General features: G+C 38.2%; 2 protein-coding genes across 5 annotated transcripts in view; one reads left to right on the forward strand and one right to left on the reverse strand.

The window, feature by feature from the left end:
- Positions 1-20,606, forward strand: part of SLC8A1 (solute carrier family 8 member A1) — a 377,627-nt gene that overhangs the window by 23,590 nt on the left and 333,431 nt on the right. The window lies entirely within an intron of this gene.
- On the reverse strand, positions 10,974-11,729 carry LOC101692597 (polyubiquitin). The gene has a single exon (XM_045079187.1). The coding sequence runs from the start codon at positions 11,628-11,630 to the stop codon at positions 11,169-11,171; it is 462 nt and encodes a 153-aa protein (XP_044935122.1). The 5' UTR covers positions 11,631-11,729; the 3' UTR covers positions 10,974-11,168.

Genomic DNA, 20,606 nt, shown 5'->3' on the forward strand with positions numbered 1-20,606 from the left:
CTCATATGTTTGCATTTGTATCACGTCCACCAATGGTGCTATCTATAAAACAGCATTTATTTGTTAAATTATTCATTCAACAAACACTGAATGCCTGACATGGTCAGATCATATATGAAATTTTCTGCAACATGGTTTTCGAACATTGCCAGAACGGTACTGCATAAAAATGTCTTCTCTTAAAAAAAAAAAAAAAATGTCTTCTCTTTTGGCTAGAAATTCCAGCATTGGCAGAATTACCTTTTATTAACCACCTTTAATACAATAAATATCCATTATAGGGACCTAATTTAGAAGAAAGTATCTATGGAAATCATCTGAACATGCTTCCAAAGGAAAAGCTTTAATGCTAATTTGATTAAGAGTAGTATGATTAGAATAATCGTATTTTCTCCTAGAGTGAAAGTTTGTAAGGAACAATTTCATATGGATGCATAATAGTAATGTATTCTTTTTAAATTTTTTATAAACATACAATGTATTATTAGCTCCAGGGGTACAGGTCTGTGAATCACCAGGTTTACGTACTTCACAGCACTTACCATAGCATATACCCTCCCCACCACCTTAGCCCGACCCACCTCCCCTAGGCAACCCTCAGTTTGTTTTGTGAGATTAAGAGTCTCTTATGGTTTATCTCCCTCCCGATCCCACCTTGTTTCATTTATTCTTTTCCTGTCCCCCAAAACCCCCACGTTGCATCTCCACTTCCTCATATCAGGGAGATCACATGTTAGTTGTCTTTCTCCAACTGACTTATTTTGCTAAGCATAATACCATCTAGTTCCATCCATGTTTTCACAAATGGCAAGATTTCATTTCTTTCGATGGCTGCATAGTATTCCATTGAATGATGCATTTTTTAAAAATTGTAGCTGTATAATGTTAGTTATAGCTACTTTATACAAGGAAATCTTAAAGAAAATGATGGCTGGAGTTAGCATTCTTGGTATAGGTTTTTATAAATTGGAATTAAATTCAGCTATAAATGAAAGAAACTCAAAATAATCACTTCTTAAATAAATAGTGGTCTCTCTCTGATAAACATAATCTGGAAATCAGCAGTTCTGGGCTGATAGAGAGATAGAGAGATCTTATGGTTGTTAGGACTCCTAACAACCATAATCTTGATGCTTTGCCAACCTTAGTTTGCCATTTCATGGACCATGGTGGCTCATGGTCAAATTCCAGCCATTGGTCTGCATTTGAGCCAGGAGAAAGGAGAAAGAAGAAGTGAAAGGAACAAAGGTAGCATGGCAGTTGTCTTTTAAAAAAGTTTTTTTGGAAGTTGCCTCATAACACTTCTGTTCATCTCATCAGGCAGAATTTAGTCACATGGCCACCCTTCCCTGCAAAGTCATTCTTATTCTAAGCAGTTAAAATTGAGGGGTGTGTTGCTAACAGAATATTGGACTAGATAATTAGCTGTCTCATTCTTTTTTCTTTCATTCTGTTTTGGTTTTGTTTAATGTAGCTATTCTTATGCAGAGGTTAGGAACCTGTCTCCCCACTCTTAATGCTGAAGCTTTCCACATACTTCCTCATGCTGCTTATAAAGTTCATGGTTATCTCACCCTTGAGATCTACCACCCCCTCTATTCACAACCTTTGCTTATTAGATTATAAATTTACAGGGGTGATAAATGTATCTTCTTTTACTTTTAACCACCCAGAGACTTCACATCCACTATATAATGCATAAAATACACACACATATATATGCATATAATACACACGTATATATGTATATATACACATATAATACATACATATATATGCATAGTTTCTCATATATACCTCAATATATATTGAGTGGTTGTGTATTTTAAATTTAGATTTTAGGGGCTCCTGGATGGCTCAGTGGTTTGGGCCTCTGCCTTTGGCTTGGGTCGTGATCTCGAGTTCCTGGGATCAAGCCCAGCATCAGGCTCTCTGCTTGGCAAGGGGCCTGCTTCCCCTCTCTCTCTGCTTGTCTCTCTGCCTACTTGTGATCTCTCTCTCTCTGTCAAATAAATAAATAAAATCTTTTAAAAAAATCTAAATTTAGATTTAAAATATAAAGATATACAAGTAAATAGAGTAACTTCATAGTAACTAACAAGACAAGACTAGTTGACTGATCATTTTATCTTTTTATTTATTGTAACCAGCACTTTATTTCATCCACTAAGAGTGTCACAATGGGTCCTGTAATGGAAATAAGAAGTATTGTCTCTCTATGGTTTTCAGAAAACAGGAAGTATCTCTAAAAGACTTTATGTTGTCATGGTGCAAAGAACAAAGGCTCTCGAGACAGACTGCTTGTATTCACACCCATGTTCTGCCACTTACTAGGTCTTTGACCACGACTAGTTCCTTCATGTCTCCTCGCTGAGTTTCTTCATTGTGTAAAATGGAGACAATAACGAGGATGCATTGTCATGCTGGTACTCAGAAGAGAATGTGCTGGGAAGCTGGGGGAGCTTATGCCCAAGACCCCCTTGTATAGCCATAGGTCTCTTCCCAGGCCCTGGAAAAAGTCCTGGCAATATGTTGACATGACCATATGCTTTGGCAACATTTACAAAAGTAATATTTTTTGTTTGTTTGTTTGTTTGTTTTTAAAGATTTTATTTATTTATTTGACAGAGAGAGAGAGATCACAAGCAGGCAGGCAGAGAGAGAGGGGAAGCAGGATCCCCGCTAAGCAGAGAGCCCAACGCGGGGCTCCATCTCAGGACCCCGAGATCATGACCTGAGCCAAAGGCAGAGGCCTAACCCACTGGGCCATCCAAACACCCCAATCTTTTTTGTTTCTTTTCTTAAAACAGACCCGAAACTGCAGAAGCTTCAGTCCCCACAAAATCCAAGCCTCCCTTGGCCGTGCCCCTGAATCGGAAGCCATTTGACTCCACAGTGGTTAGAACCTTTAGTTAGACAGCCCAAGTCAGGGCTGTTGTGTGTGGGTGTGTGGGCCACTGAATCAGAGATACTTAGGACATTTGTTACCAGCAGGAGATGGGAAGGGGCTTGGTTGAACCAGGGGATGGGGATCAACATGTGAACTTGTCGTGAGGGTCACCAGGTGATGTATGGAAGTGTTGTTATCACTAAATTGTATGCGTGAAACTAATATTACACTCTATGTTAACTAACTGGAATTTAAATGAAAACTTTAAAAAAAAAATGCGGGAACTCTGAGCTTAGACCTAAAGAATGAGAACCTTGGGGGATAGGTCTGGCAAATCTCCATTCTGATCAAGCTTTGCAAGTGATTCCAAGGTACCTTAAAACTCAAGACGCTCTGTTGTAATAGCTCTTCCAACTCTGAAATTCTAACTTTAAACTACATAATTTCGATTCAAAAATCACCAATCAAAAGAAGAAACGTTAGATTGTATGGAAGAATCAGAAACGTGGCCCCCTCTTCCAGGATTTGCCCAAGGCAAGGAGTGCTCTGAATTTTGAAAGAGACAGACAGGGGTGGAGCTCAGAAGAGCTGAGATCCCACTTTCCAGCCTGTAAACACAACTTGTCTACAAGTGTGAAGACTTGTGAACCACTACTTCTCCTTAGGTTTATTTTCAAGAATAAATAAATTACTTCATTTCCTTCCCCTCCCCATAAGCCCTGTGGCAAAGATCATGATCATCCTCTGGGATAGGAGATTTTATTAGCCCAAGTCAAGCTATGTTCTTTTATGGGGAGAGAAAAGAGACCTAAATCCAAGAGTTACCATTGCTCTTCCCAAACTCACTGTTAGATGTTCTACAGACATGATCTTGTTGAATGTCCGTGGCAATCCTGCAAGAAAGGAGTCATTCCTATTTGTATGAATAAGAAAACCACAGCTCAAGCAGATGAAATAATCTTGCATAAAATCACACAGCTAACATATGGCAGGGATTCACCCTGTATGACTGAATTCAAAACCTATTTTGTCCACCCAACGCCATGGCGCTTACAAACAAATTTGGCTTACATTTGTATGTGCAGTGACATTCAAAGCCTAAACCTTAAGAAAATACAATATGACATGATATGATATGATATGATATGATATGATATACCTCAGAACCAATAAATTGCCCTCTCTCTTATATCCATTGCTCCCCATGGTAACTCATGTTCTTTAAAATACTAAAGAGCATAGTCTTTTTTGCAAACACACATACACACACACACACAAGGAGAACATTTGCTTCCTTTTGGAAAAGGACTCTGAATGACGCCATCTTCCTAAAACAGTTGTATCTAAGGTTAAAGAATATACTCCTTTCTCCCCCTTCCACATTAAAGGGTATCTCCATAATTAGAAGATTGTGAATGTGACGCTTTGTATTGTTAGGCATTGGTGCTGTAGCATCAGTCCAGCTGTAGGCCGTGATGACTGTCTTCAAAACAGAAGAAGACAAGGTGGGTGAGGGTCACAAATGCTGTGGGACCTTGTGGTTTTCATCTCTTAGCATATCATTGACTTCATCCATTCCTGACAAGGTATGGACTGGGAAAAGAGGTGTATTTTGGAGGCGACAATCATTCAGCACAACTTGAAAATGAGGCCTTCTCACCCGAGCAAGTCCTCTTGGTTAGGATTCAACTAATACACTCGACCTCCTTGATCAAAGCGTCATTAAGGCAGCTAACAACTAACCTTTGGCCGCCAAAAGCACTTCATTCAGGAAGAGAGCAACATTTGGCTTCCTCTTTCAAAGCTTCATGAGGCTTTTTGTTTCAGTTCTAAACAATACACATTTGTAGCCTCTCTCCTGGCACCACAGAAAATCTGAATGGGAGAAAAAACAATAAAGAAAATATGCAGTTTTTATCTTGTGATCTTTCCTTGTCCCATTTTTGTCCCATTCCTCAGTAAAATCAAGTCACTATGGAAACCTTATCATGTGCCTTCAGTCGGTTTTCATAGCTATATCAACAGATGTGGTGTCAGGAAGAAATTGCCTTGCTACGTTAATTAACCACCCATGGGTGGGGACTGAGGACAAGCAGTTACACAGCTATTAAAAGGACCACTATGAAGAGACAAACAACACAAGGACGTTAAATAGGCTTGTATTTTTCTCCCAATAGTCACGGCTTTTAAAATGGTTTCCGCAAATCCAGAAGTGTGAGATGTCAAAGCAGTTTGTAATTAAAGCTAAGATGGAAACATTTATCATTACTACTTTAGTGAAATTTCCCAATTAGAAACGAAACCAGTGTTTTCAGAAATAGGAACATGAAAGCTCTATTTACTGCCCCTGGAATGTTTTTCTCTTTCTAACCAAGAGGAGAAATTTCTGTTTCCTCATCTGTGGAATAGAAGAAGTATTTATCACTATTATCTCTGTATCAGGGAATCTTAAGGGGAAAAAAAAAGTAGTATCCAGCCAGAGGACCAAGAGAAAGATTTTTATGAGTTTAAAGAACACTTATGATTTCCCTAAGCCTGAGAAAATTCATGATTAGAAGATAAAGAGTATATAAAAAGTTTGGGGCTCAGATTCTAGTGGAACAATGAATTCATTGTGATTATATGCTATAAACATAAAAAATTACACAAAAAAGTAATTTTAAATTTGTAAGTTAAAATTACATACAAAAGGGGCACCTGGGTGGCTCAGTGGGTTAAGCCTCTGCCTTCGGCTCAGATCATGATCTCAGGGTTCTGGGATCGAGCCCCGCATCAGGCTCTCTGCTCAGCAGGGAGCCTGTTTCCTCCTCTCTTTCTGCCTGCCTCTCTGCCTACTTGTGATCTCTATCTGTCAAATAAATAAATAAAATCTAAAAAAAAAAATTACATACAAAAAAGGACAAATTCTGACATTTCTTGAACATTTATTTTCTTAATATACTGGTTTAGAATTCAATTCCCCCCAGAAAGGACCTCCAAAATTCAGTCAAGTATTTTAAATCTTTATTCAATAATAACCACATGTCTAAATGTTTGCACATTCTGAATTAGTGGTCCCAACTGGCAGAGCTTGAAAGTTTTCCTGAAATTTAAAATTAGTTGATCAATAATAAAGTGCAACATCCAGTGACATGGATGTGAATTTCCTTAGAAAATCTGTCACAGAGGGGCACCTGGGTGGCTCAGTCCTTAAACAGCTCAGGTCATGATCCCAGGGTCCTGGGATCGAGTTCCACATTGGGCTCCCCACTGTGCGGGAAGGAAGCCCAGTTCTCCTTCTCCCACTACCCCTGCTTGTGTTGCCTCTCTCGCTGTGTCTATCTCTGTCAAATAAATGAATACAATCATTAAAAAAAGAAAAGAAAAAAAGGAAAGGAAAAGAAAACAAAGAAAAGAAAATCCATCAAAGAATAAAATCATACTGAAACCTGGCTGCTTCGGAGATCCTTTGGAACCCATCAGAAACTGATCTTTTAAATGGGGCAAAGAGGGGCGCCTGGGTGGCTCAGTGGGTTACACCGCTGCCTTCGGCTCGGGTCATGATCTCAGGGTCCTGGGATCGAGTCCCGCATAGGGCTCTCTGCTCAGTGGGGAGCCTGCTTCCTCCTCTCTCTCTCTGCCTGCCTCTCTGCCTACTTGTGGTCTCTGTCAAATAAATATAAAATCTTTAAAAAGAAATTTAAAAAAATGGGGGAAAGATATGCATTCTATATGATAGGAGAGTTTTTCAATGAGAAAACTAATCACCTGGCTTTTTACTACTCCAACAAAATCGTAGGCTCTTAAATGGACAGTGCATTTGATTCTCTAACACATGTTGCTTTAAAGACTTTTTCTAGTGTTTGGATTTATAAATACGAAGATGACTATCCATTGCAGTTTGTGGGGATAGTTTAGCTCTGTTAAGGTCATACGGAGTTTACTTAGCCTCAGCAATATGTAAACAGGGACTGAAAGACACCTGGTTCAGCCCAGTTCTCTGCTGATTAGGGCTTAAATCCATTGTCCTCCCTGTGACAAGTAGAACAGCCTTTAACAGGTGGCTTGTTTTGTTTTGCAGAAAAATGGAAATTGTGTGTACTGGAGTGAGTTGTTGAGGGGTCAAGGGTTGAGGGGGTGTATGTGTGCATGGAGAGTAGAAAAACCATGCAAGAAAAGGACCTTGAACAGAATAAAGAAATTAACTCTCAAACAGTATTAATGGACAGGAGAGTAAAACAACCCTCCAGAAGTTTTATCGTTGGATTTTCACAGTTTGATGCCAAAATGGGTGGCCGAAGGAGGCAGACCAGAATAATAACAATGCCATGTAGTAATACAGTGTTTTTCTCAGAAAAACTGTTAACACATGGTGATCGTCTCCAGCTTTTTCCTGAGCTGCCGTCCAATAGCTCCTGAGAAGTACGGCATCACAACTATTCTGGAAATTCGCTATGCCATATCAAGCTACTATAATTCAGAAATGGACCTTTACCGAACATATTCTGGGCCTCTTGGAACTTTATTAACCAATGTCTTCGCATTCAGTTCCCATGTTGACCCAATCTCCCCCTATATACAAACACGCACACACACAGGCCCATGTGTGTGCGTGTGCACACACACACACACACACACACACACACACACAGCTACCAACACTCAACAGTTCAACTCAAGGGTAAATTAGTCATGTGGCTTGAGTGTTCAGAGCAGGGAAAAATGCAGTGAAGTTCATCTTCAGCCAGAGGAAGGGAACTTTCCATGCCAGCTGACCCCTTTCCTTCCTTCAGCAAAAGGTCAAGAGTCTTTTTCATTTGGACGGTGACTGTAAAGTTGAGCAATCGCTTCTCAAATATTGTTTACGTGGCAAGAAATTACCTCTTTTTAATAATGTGAAACATAGAAATAGGGAGGGGGGCTGGGGGAGAGGAGCAGGTGGATTATTTTACAGATAACAACCTGAAGCAGAAAGGATTGAATTTATTTTATTTTTTTTTAAGATTTATTTATCTATTTATTTGGAAGACAGAGATCAGAAGTAGGCAGAGAGGCAGGCAGAGAGAGAGAGGGAAGCAGGCTCCCCACCGAGCAGAGAGCCCGATGAGGGGCTTGATCCCAGGACCCTGGGATCATGACCTGAGCTGAAGGCAGAGGCTTTAACCCACTGATCTACCCAGGCGCCCCATGAATTGATTTTTTGCATGCATTCAGAGGGTTTCAAGAATAGGGAGCTACAGCTCTCAGTCTAGGACTACATCGCAGAAGGTCTTCCATCTTTTAAGATAGTAGAAACCAGATGTTTTCTTCAGACTCCAGTGGTAGCTCAGCCTATTAAAAACAAATTTTAAAAGATTATGTTGGCCAGGAAATTAACCTGTTTATTTAACAAGCTCTCTATCCCTGTTTTCAGAAAACAGTATTTTATATATATATATATATATATATATATATATATTTTTTTTTTTTTTTTTTAGATTTTATTCATTTATTTGACAGAGAGAGAGCTCATAAGCAGGCAGAGAGTCAGGCATGGCAGGGAGACGAAGCAGGCTCCCTGCTGAGCAGAGAGCCCAATGTGGGGCTCGATCCCAGGACCTGAGATCATGACCTGAGCCGAAGGCAGCGGCTTAATCCACTGAGCCACCCAGTCGCCCCAGTATCATATATTTTTAAACATTGAATGTTACAAGTAATGCATGACACTGTCATTGGAATGTTACGTTTGCTATATTTAAGATGCATCCATACATTTAGTCATTACCATATTTTCCAGACCAAAATATCACAGAAGATAGACTATTAACTTTAATTCATTGACTTAATCATTCATTTGCCCCTTCCAAAATTTAATGTGTACTTAATATGCAGTACGCATCAGGTTTGGTGTTATATATAAAGGAGTGAACGAGACAGACTATGGAAAGGTGATTATATTAGACCATCTGAAATGGATGATCACTATTCCCAGACACTCAGGCATCAAGAGAATCATGCATGTCCTCCATCCCAATTAGCTTTCCTTGGAGAGAAAAGAAATGTACATTTCTCAAGAGATACTCCACTCTTCTTGATATAGTCATACCATCAGGACAGAAGTTAATAATGGAGGTGCCAGCCTCCAGTGTGCTCACCCCTTTTTTTAGGAATTTTAATAACCATACACGCATCAATAATGCTCGAATTTTTACTTCGGACCACAACCCCAGACTCACACACTCAACTGAGAAGACAACATCCCATCTTAGATACCTAGTAGGCATCACAAATGCCATACATTCAAAAAACCTTCATTTTTAGCCCCTAGATTCTCTATCTTAGGAAAGAGCACTGACATTCACCCCGTTGGTCAACAGAAAAATCCACTCACCCTTGTTTACTTACTTTTTCATATATCCCAGTTTTGATCTGTCAATGAATTCCACTGTCTTTGTCATCCAAAAAGACCTTGTCTCCCACTGCTGATATCCTAGTGAAAGCCACTGACAGCTCTCCTCACACTGGTCTTTCTACATCCACCGTGTCCCTGAGGCAATTCTCCACAGTGGAGTGATTCTCTTTAAACATGACACTCTTCTACTCAAAACCTTCCAGGAGCTTCCAGCACTCTTAGAATCAATTTTAACAACCTTTCCTGGTCTTCATCTCATTTCCTGTATCTCTTTGACTTGTTCTCTTTGCTCTAACCACACTGGCCCCTGCATCTTTCCTCAAATGCAAATAATCTAAGTTTCTTCTGACCTGAGGCAATCAGCATGTTCTATGATCTCTACCAGGACTGTTCTTGCCCCAGAAATGACATTCCCCTTTCTTTATTCAGATTCCTGGACAAATGTTACCTACTGAAAGAGGTCTTCTCTGACCACCTTGCCTAAATCCCTCCTTTGTCAACCTCTATCCCCATTAACTTGATTAAGTTTTTTCTAGGGCCATTATTACCTAACATTAGATTTTATCTGTGTTTCTTGTCAGTATTCCTTGGCTAAGGCATCCGTCAGAAGGGTAAGACTTGACCTCTCTATCCCTAAGTGAATGCACTGATTCTAGCGGGTATCAAGAATTCAGCCTCCTTGCAACTGACCAAGACCTCCTGACTAGGCAAAGAAGTCTGGACAAGAGCACATGGTGTCCTTGGGAAATGGATAGGACTGTGTTTTAGGCCTAGGCCCAGAGATTTTATAGGATTCCATTATTGGAAAACAAGGGAAAATAAGTTGCAAATTGGATGATATGAAGAATATGTACACAGGAAAAGTAATAATTCTTAAAAGAGACTCTTACACTCGCATAGAAAAATCAAATGTTCTACAATTGCCCTCAAAATGCTTCAACTGACTTCTAAAAATTGCTTTTAATTTCTCATTACTGATTTAGTCCCATGCTTTGAAACAAAACAAAGGCTCTTAGAGATGAAACAAAAAAAAGGCTCTTAGAAATAAAACAAGTCTGGGAATATTTTAAGGTTGTTAACTATATTCTTAATAAAAAATTGCTGAGGGGAGCAAAATTCCTCCAAACTCCTTAAATTCTGAAGCATCATAGGAAGCTATGTGTTTTTTTGAAAACAGAACTGAAAATAGGAGAATCTATGGCTTATGTAATTACCTAAAGGAAGTCCTAAGGTTTCTTTTGTTTTTCTCCTCGTCTGTCAGTGTAAGACAGCAGTTCTCAATGTGTGATCTGCATCCTCTTGAATACCTCGGAAATTCTTTCAAGGGCTGCACAAGGTCAATGCTGTTTTTTTCATAATAATATAAGATGTTATTTTCCTTTTTCATTCTTATTTTCTCACAAGTGTACATTGGTGTTTTCCAGAGGTTACATGGTGTGTGATATTGTCACAAACCAGATTAAATGGGGAATCAGATACGCAAATCCAGCTGTCTTCTCTCAAGCGAAACATCAGAAATATTTTCAACTATGGAAAACAAGACCATTCTCATTGCTAAATATTTTTGTTATAGAAAATGTAGTTATTTGGGTAAAAATTTATCATTTATGTTAACAGGTAGTAGGTATACTATTGTTCTCTTTGCTGAATAAATAACCACATAATAAATTCCTAACTTCTAATAAATATCTATACAACCACACAACCAAGGATCTGTTTGATCCTCACTAATTTTTTTTTTTTTTGCTACCATGCAACGAAACTTTTATTAACATTTTGAACAGCTATTGAGAAAACCAGTAACTCAGTTATTACTGAAACTGGTAATTTCTAAACTTAAATTGGGGCAAAATGGCTATAGTGCAGAGCAATGCCAACATTGGGCACTATGAATTCAAAACTGAAGAATTAACAGCCACCCCTCAGACGGAGAACCAGGTGGAGAGTTGACTCTTTCTGGATGTTGTAATCAGAAAGAGTACGGCCATCTTCCAGCTGCTTGCCAGCAAAGATAAGCCTCTGCTGGTCAGGGGGGATGCCCTCCTTATCTTGGATCTTGGCTTTCACATTTTCGATGGTGTCACTAGGCTCCACCTCCAGAGTGATGGTCTTGCCAGTCAGGGTCTTCACGAAGATCTGCATGCCACCCCTCAGGCGCAGGACCAGGTGCAGAGTGGACTCTTTCTGGATGTTGTAATCAGAAAGAGTGCGGCCATCTTCCAGCTGCTTGCCAGCAAAGATAAGCCTCTGCTGGTCAGGGGGGATGCCCTCCTTATCTTGGATCTTGGCCTTCACATTCTCGATGGTGTCACTGGGCTCCACCTCCAGGGTGATGGTCTTGCCGGTCAGGGTCTTCACGAAAATCTGCATTTTGACCTGTTAGCGAGTGAAGGACACTGAATGCAATCACGTCGACTCACTCAAACGCCAAGACACCCACACCCGACAATGCCAGCCGCTCCTGAACCATGATCCTCACTAATTTTTAAGAGTATAACGGGGTCCACAAAGTTTGAGAACTGCTGATCTATGACACCAAACTATCAACAAATAGATTCCTCAATAAATATTTCATAACTTAAATTTAAGATGATGAAGACATAGTTAAATACCTTGGTTACTTTAGTTAGATGTATTTCTAAGGACTCCAAGAAAATCATGATTTTTGGTTTTTTTGCATTCATTATGCCTCCCTCTTTCCACAAGGTTTTTAGTGTACCCTCAGTTGTTTCAGCTTATTTGCACGTGCAATTAATTAAAGTTTTGCAAACATGAATCCAAATGGGAAGCCGTGGAAAATCTGAAGATCTAACACTGTGGCCATGAGCACAGGCTCCCCCAAAATGGCCTACATTTACTCAACCCTTCTATGCCTCAGCTTCTTTAACTTTAAAATGTAGATACTATTAGTACCTAAATCGAAGGACTGGTAAGAAGATTAAATAATTTCATACTTCTAAAGTGTCCAGAACAGTGCTAGGTATATTTAATAAGTGTTAGCTCCTATCATAATCAATATAGAAATGGTAGCTACCATTATAAGCATTACTGAGAATAACATGAAAATATTAGCAGGAACTGTGGAGGAAAAAAGGGAAGCTGACATCAACACTTTAGGATGTATTGAGATTTTCAAGTAATTAGAAACTGAAAGATAAACTTAATCTTACCATTGAGAAATCATATACGTTTTTGTTCAAGAGTAAATTTCCCTTTCTGGTACTCTCTTTCGTAACCATGTGATAACTCTTCATTATGCAGGTTAAACGTATGCCCCAAGAAAGAAAACAAAGACAGTGTATTATGAAGATTACTAATTATAGGAAAGATAATCTGTGACAGCTAAGAATATCATCTCCTGATAACGTTGTTTCCCAAGCCAGAACCCATATTTAATCATCTGGCCAGAGGGTATTGTCCCGATGAAGGACAGTGGGAGTCAGTAAAAGCCAGCCTCCTAGGAAGACAGCCTGTTGGAGAGCCAGTCTCATCCTTTGCACTATCGGGAAGGACAGCAGTGGAAATAATCTTAAATGGAATGCTCTAGATCACATAATTTTTTTTTTTATTAGCACCATGACTGTATCTTGTAAAAGTATATTCTAGGCATGTTTTCAGTCCTAAATCGGTTTATGTCCACTTCTATATTGAATATCATTTCATATTGGAATTAAGATCACTAAATAGCAATTTCAGAGTGGCAAAATTTGGTTCAATGTGAGAAGAAAACATGAAAGATCAGAGTTGTCTACCCACCTCGCCTGAGGAAATGAGTTCCCCAACACGGGATGTACAAAAAGGAAAAGTGTACTTTTCCATCATGAAAAAAATAGATCCATCTTGAGTGTACTCCTTACCTATTGCATTAATACTCCAATAAACACACCCATTAACTTTCAATCATCTGTAATAGAAATAAAATGTTCTATGTGGCATTTCATATTCTGGACAACTCTCACTCATTGATTCAACAAATATTTGTAGGGCAACATTCTTCGAGGATCTTTAAATATAGCTGTAAACAAGATGTATAAAATCTCTGCCTTTACATGACATATTATTTTGAGACAAGGTGGATTACTAACTAATGAGTGAAATACGTATATTCACAAGGTGTTAAGTGCTTTGGAGAAAACCAATACAGGGAAGAGGATAAGGAATGTCGAAAAGGAGATGAGGGGATGTTAGCTGGATAAATAGTGAGGGAAAGGTATTTCCAGAAGAAATATAAGAAATGGGAGTGGGGATTTTAGGAAAATTTATATTTAGCCATTGACAGGAATATGCTATCTGAAATCATGCCAAATAAATTTATTTTACTTATAATTAAGTATTTATTGGGTTTTAGTGTTTAATAGTCCAAGATAAGTATCTTCAGTTTTTATCATCATTTACCAGGTGCTAGGACCTGTCAATCCTCTTTGTCTCAGGTCTGTCCCCCTGACATACTCACTGTACTCAAAACTGCAGGGCAGGATGGGAAAATTCTTTGTTCTGTCTTCCGGCATTCACAGTCCTTCCTGAAGGATGCTCTCCTGGCTCCTAAATCTGACTTCTGTGTCTCCTCATTGCATTATCTTCACTATACTGTGCTGTAATACAGTCCATCTTCAACCTGTTGGACTCCAGGCTGCCTTCTAAACCACGAGTTTCACCTCAGAGAGTGTGTCCATTCTATTCCATCATGGAGGTGGCCAGGAATATTTGTTGAGTTGGATGAATCAATGGCCCTTACAAATCTACTAGTCTATAATTTTGCTCTCCACTGATTGGATATGCAAACTCTAGAGGGGTGGTTATGTTTTCTTGTGCTTTATTCACTGCACCTGGAACAGCCTGGTATGTCCTAAGCGCTCCAAAAACATCTGTTGGAGGACTATACGTATTTGAAACTGGCAAGAACATCATATGCAAGTCAGAAGGTCGCTGTTGACAGCACTTGGCTTTCCAGACCACTTTGATTCCTCTGCTTTTGTGTCCATGTTTCTAATCCCTCTGGCTTAGACATAGGTCAAGCGTGTTCATAGCACATCTCATTTCCATAGCACATCACATTTCCCCAAGCCAGAAAAGTGCTCTCTCCTATACTTGATGCCTCGCCCTTTTCATTTATCAGATGGTGCATCACAGATGGATAAATATCTTAAAATTTCTTGATTTTTAAAGATTTGCCAACATGATATAGAAACATGTATATGTACATTTGGTCTTAGAATATTTTGATTTAAAAATGAATCTTGCCCTATTTTGCCAAAGTTATCTGATATTTTCACTATTTGCTATTTCAAACAACCTGTTTCAGTTCACTGAAATTGCAGTAATCATTTCAGATTTCCTGTCAAATTTCTTGCCTTGGGGTGAATGAATAGGATATTCCCAGCCAGATATCTAAGGTCGGTTACTTCTTACTTTAATGAAGGGTGTGCTTCCTCTATGTGACTGATGGAAAAACATTATGTTTAGGCAACACTAGCAATTTCATGTGCTTGCCTCACCATTTATGACCATCTCAGTAGCTGGAGTGGTGGAGGAAGTAGCATGTCCTTTCACAGGAGTTGAAGCTGTGCTCACGTGTAAGAGCTTAGACAATGATGGATAAGGTAATCTATTCCAACAGAAATGTGGTGGCAGAGAGTTAAGTAAGATATTCTCTGTGTGGTTAGGACTTGTCAGATAAGACTTTCAAGGCAGAAAAGAGGTGAATGAGACCAAGAGGGGATACAGTGGTCAAGCAGGCAAAGAAGGGACTTGGGAGTCAAAAATCCTGGGTCCAATTCCCAGTTTAGGGGTTTATTAGCTGTGTGAACATGGACTTTCCTCTCATCTGTAAAGTGAGGTTATCGATACTTACACCACAGAGTGATTCTAAAGATTGAATAGTGTACTATGTGTAGAGTCTCCATAGACCACAGAACATTAACAGTGGCAAAGGCTTCTGTTTGAGAAACTTAACCTTCAGTGTAAAGCTTCCAGCAGCTCAGTTCGGTGTAAAATCAGCAATTTCACAGGTGATAAGAAGCATCATGTCCAGAAATAAAATTTTAAAAGTGGGAAGGTAGAAATCATAGCAAGAGCAAAACCACTTAACTCTTTGTAATCTGTACCATGACGTTTAAGGGAAGAGGAAAGGGTGATGTATGTTAGTTAAGTGACAATAAACAGGGATCTTCTTTATTTGCAATTGAAGATTTATTTATTGGGTTTTTTTGTGATTAAAGAAATGTTTTTTATCATGAGTTGAAAAATACTTCTTTAATCATAATGATGTTAATTGTGAAAAAAAATTATGTATTAATGAAAGCAAGTAAAGTAAAAGAGAAAGTTATTCAAATGCCACAGTCCAGAAATCAGTAAATATAAATAACATTTGAAAGGATAAGCTTTCTTAATTTATGTATACACATATGTATATATATGTATGTATCTATTCTTTTGAAATTATTCTTTTTACAATTATAGCATTTAGCTATACGTGATATTTTATAACCTGCTTTTAACACAATATATGTTCATGTCAGTATAGCTCTATATTCTATATTGATCTATAGATCATTCTGTTCATGTCAACATGGATCTCTAATTCCATTTTTAATGGCTACTCATGGTTATCATGTGTTACACAGCCTATTGGTAGACATTTAGGTCATTTGTAATAATTTTTAGCTATTATAAACAATGCTGTGTTGAATTTCTGTGCATTTATATTTGTGCATACTTTTCAGTTGTTCTCTTTGGCTAAGTTGCTTGATGTAGAATTACTCTGACTAAAGGCATGTACAATAAAAATAAAAAGTTTGCCAGCTTGCCCTCTAAAAAAACTACTTGGACTTAAACATAACAGGAAATTTTTAAATCTCTGTATAAAGTATGGAGCTCTAACTGAATTAAAGCTGTTTTTAAATTTTTAATTAAATGCTATGTTAAAGGGGTGGGTTACATTAAAAAGTGAATTAAGCCAAGTAAGAGAAAATAGGGAAAGAGTGTGCATAGGCAGGATTAGTGAAAGTATTAAAATTGTTCAAATCAAACTTCAGGGTAACCAAATGGTTGGTGAGAGTGTAGAGGAGGAAAAATAATTTCCCCTCTACTTTTCTAGGTTCTTGGCAGTGATTCCCTGTAATAAAATACAGATTGACAGGAGAAAAACAAACAGAAATTTAATAACATGTATACTTCCTATATATATGAGATATGCAGAAAACTGAGTAACTCCCAGAATGGCCCAAACCATCACCCAATTGCCATCTCCATGTAAAGACAAAAGAAAAATTGTGGGGGGGGGGGCAGGGGAAGCAGCCAGTTAATGGAAGGTCATCAAGAAAAGCACAGGTATCAAGTTTACTGTTGTTACTCAGATTTACTTACAAGGCTTCCTCATTGATAAGGGTTTCTAGAGATTTGGTCATCCCCCTTCTCCTGGTACACAGAGTAGGTCAACCTTACAAATGAAGATATCCCTATAAAAGTAAATGTTTCTTACAACATGGTAATTTCTATTCAGTTTTCAGAGCTTTTCCTGTGTTGTCTGCTTCTGAAAAATAATCACTCTGAAATAATTTGTGTACCAAAACATATTTAGGGTGGCAAATTCTGCTCCCCTTCAAGAGAAATGTCTGCTTTTATGAATTCCAACTAGTAAATTATGAAGTAATAACAGATACAATATTTTCAATTTGAAATCTCCAATGAAATAAAGGATCCAGGCAATAATCAATGATGGCTGCTGATAACACCAAATGGGGAAATTGATGACAGATGAATCAAGCTGGTAATACCTGAATACAATAGGTTTATCAACACAGAAGGAGAGCCAACCAATATTATTGGCTTCTTTTTTTTAAATTTTTTTATTTTTTATAAACATATATTTTTATCCCCAAGGGTACAAGTCTGTGAATCGCCAGGTTTACACACTTCACAGCACTCACCAAAGCACATACCCTCCATTATTGGTTTCTTGATATGACAAAATGAAAGATATGTACACAAGTCTCCCTATCACACAGTCATGCCAGATAAGCAACAAGTTTATAGAAGAGATAGAAGACAGAAGTCTATTAAAAGATACCACAGTAATGTATTCAGTGAATTCCAGAATGTGTGAAACTTGACAGAACAAAGGACTTGATTTCTTAGGATATTAAATTGTAAAAATAAAAAGAAGAAGAATTTATAGAGCTTCTTCAAGACATTTTTCAAGACATTATGTACATACATAATGTTTTAATGTTATTTGGATCACTGTTCTCACAAACTACCTGCAAACATATTTATTCAGAGTATCAGAGAAATTTCTACACTGGATATCTGATAACATTAAGCAATTTTTGCTAGTTTTCTAAGTGTGACAATGTTGTTGAAGTACAAAAAACAAAGTCCTCTTTTAGAAATACACATTATTTACTGATGCAATAGTGCAATATCCAGGGGTGGCTCTGAAATATCAAACCTGGACAGTGGAGGGAGATCTAGATGTCACAAAGTCAAAAATTTGTTGTTAACTGGTGAAGCCAAAGATGGGTACGTGGGGACTAGCTCTACTTCTCTCTTTCCTTTTACTTATGTTTGAAACTTACTACAATAAAAAGTGAAGAATGTATTTAAATATAGATTACTGTATACAAAAAATTTATGCACACTGGGAATACATGAAATGCAGAAAAGAAAATCTACTTTTAATTAAGAGAAATTAAAATAAAAATGGAAAATTGTGATAATCTAAAAATTCTTTTGATTTCAGGAGAAGCCTACTTAAACTTAGTTGGCAATGCTAAGAACCATGTGGCAAAACACGACAAGTCTTCATTATCAAAATGATTGAGAGATTGTTGACTTTAAAAATTATTATTTAGATGGATAAGAAAGAATAATTTTCTATAAAAAGCAATCACAATAAGCAGTAAAAAATACATAAACACCACTTATTTTTAAATAAATAAACACCACCGAAGTCAGTATTATCTGAAAGTTATCTTTCCAGAGAAAATGAACGACTAGATTCTTAACAAGATAAAGAGAATTTCCAATCATGGAGGAGGTTGCTGATAATTCCATATCACCTCTCTTATAAGTTGCAATGTAGACCAATGATGGAACATGAGCTTTGAAACCTAGAGTAAGCACTGAGACTTTATATCCTTAAATCTGAATGTTTTAATGGAAGAAAAAAGGGAAATCAGTTCCAGATACCCGTTTTACAGATGTTAAGCCTGAGATGTAGGATCCTGAAGTAGTTTGCTTATTGTTATACACATAGCTAATAATAATTAAGTAAAGTTTGCACAGTAATATGGTCATACATGAAAAAGTCTTAATTCTAATTTTGTTACTAAAAATTCCTTTGTGAAGATTGCGAGGTGAGAGCCATAAATATTTAATATCATGAATATCATAGAAGTGGTGAACCCATTGCAAATTCAAGTGTATCAAAGGAAAACACTGTTGTTCTCTTTGGGAAAAAGTGGAAATTAATCAGGATTTAATTAAAGCAAACAGCATTTTGGAGGTAATAAGAAGGACAGAAGATGTTTATGTGAATGTCAGATACAAAGAGACATTATATGACCTTTCACGAAGGAGCATAAGGTAGCAAATCACCATTCTGGAGAAGAGGCAAGAGGAGACAAAGATGGCAGCTAGCAACGTTTGGGAGGAGAAAGAGAATTTAGAGAAGGGAAGGAAACAGTTTAGAGTGTGTCCTTCCTCTGTTGTACTTAAATAATTAAAAGCACCATCACCCCTCATCAGAAGCAACTTGAACCCTCAGGATGCCGACCTTTGTTTCAGAGGGCAGTGCCGCTGTATGACCTACGGGCCACACTTGACAAAGCGAATCTTTTCCCTTTGAGCTGGTCTTCAGCAGTGGTACTGGGTGGGCACCCATCCCCCTTCACACTCTCAGCTCTGTGCAATAGGAAACATTTCCAAGGTAGGCAGCTTGGGCTTGCCAGCGAAGTCTTCGGACAGGTAAAAACTGAAGCTCAACAACCCTCCTGAGGGTCAGATACAAACTGAAAGGGGCACAATAAATACCGTGTTCTACCAGTGTAGACTCCAGCCAGCCTCAGGGATCCACTCCATTCGTTTCGCAGGCTTTAATTAACAGTTCGCCTGGTGGGATTCACTCTCACATTAATCCATCTTTTAAAACGCTTATCCAGCTTCTTGCCTTCTCTGTATATTTTGATTTTAGAATACCTGTTCTTATAAAATATATGATTATTTCATCTCAATATCTAGACACTACCATATTTAGTGTTTTCTTGGGCCCTTTATGAAAGAGTTAATGATATCAAGTGATCATAGTTTTTTCAGGTACATAATACATGAGAATAAAGAAAGTAGAATCATCCATGGAAATATAAAGACCAAGTCAAAATTTCCAGAGTCTGTGCTTGTTGGGTTGAGAAGGGGAGGAGGACGTATTCAACCAACCAATATGAATTAAAGGTCTGAGGGCTTTGGATGGTAAGAAGGTACAGAATCACATTTCCCCTCATGTTTATTGAACCAAATGATTCTCAGAATAATCCTCAAAGAGACAGAAAATTTATTAATATTCTCAGTTTCCAAGAGAAGCAAAGCTTGGTGCTGTTGTGAACTTTTTTTTTAAACGATTTTATTTATTTATTTATAGAAAGAGAGAGAGAGAGAGAGGGAGAATGTGCATGGGGAGGGGCAGAGGGAGAGAATCCCAAGCAGACTGTGCTCTGCGCTGAGCGTGGAACCCCATGGCAGGGGTCTATCTTCCAACGAGGAGATCATGACCTGCGCTGAAATCAAGAATCTGTCCCTCAACAGACTGTACCACCCAGGTACCCCCAAGTGCTCTTATGACCTTAAGGAAAGAGCAAACTATAGCAAATTATTGTTCTGTAGAAGAAGCAAAAGGAGACAAAGTTGGCAGCAGCGAGGTAGTCGCAAAACTATAACTACACACTCTTTCTGCTCTTCCGGTATGTGATCATCCAATTGGATATGAAAGCTTCAGGGAAGACCATTATGACCTGTGGGAATGATTGCCTCCAGTGGAGCTCTGGTGGAGGTCCTTCCCTGCAGTGACTCCCTAACGGGCAGACCAGTTCAGAAAAATTCTGATCAATTTTCGTTATTGAAAGAGCCTCATTATTGTAATTGACTCATTCATATGTATTATTAAATTTCTACCTCAGAATAGATTCAGAATTCTCCCACAGCTCCTGCCCTTGGCGCCGCAGACTGTATTTGTAAGTAATAGACATTTATGAACTTGGAGAGGTGATCAATCCCTTCAGATCCAATTTCCCTCTTTTACAGGAAAATGCTACAGCAACCTCCTCATTATTGCAAAATAAAATTAATTGATAA

The sequence above is a fragment of the Mustela putorius genome, unplaced genomic scaffold (genome assembly GCF_011764305.1).
Source record: "Mustela putorius furo isolate JIRA1106 unplaced genomic scaffold, ASM1176430v1.1 tig00000281_pilon_pilon_pilon, whole genome shotgun sequence".
In the NCBI taxonomy this organism is placed as follows: Eukaryota; Metazoa; Chordata; class Mammalia; order Carnivora; family Mustelidae; genus Mustela; species Mustela putorius.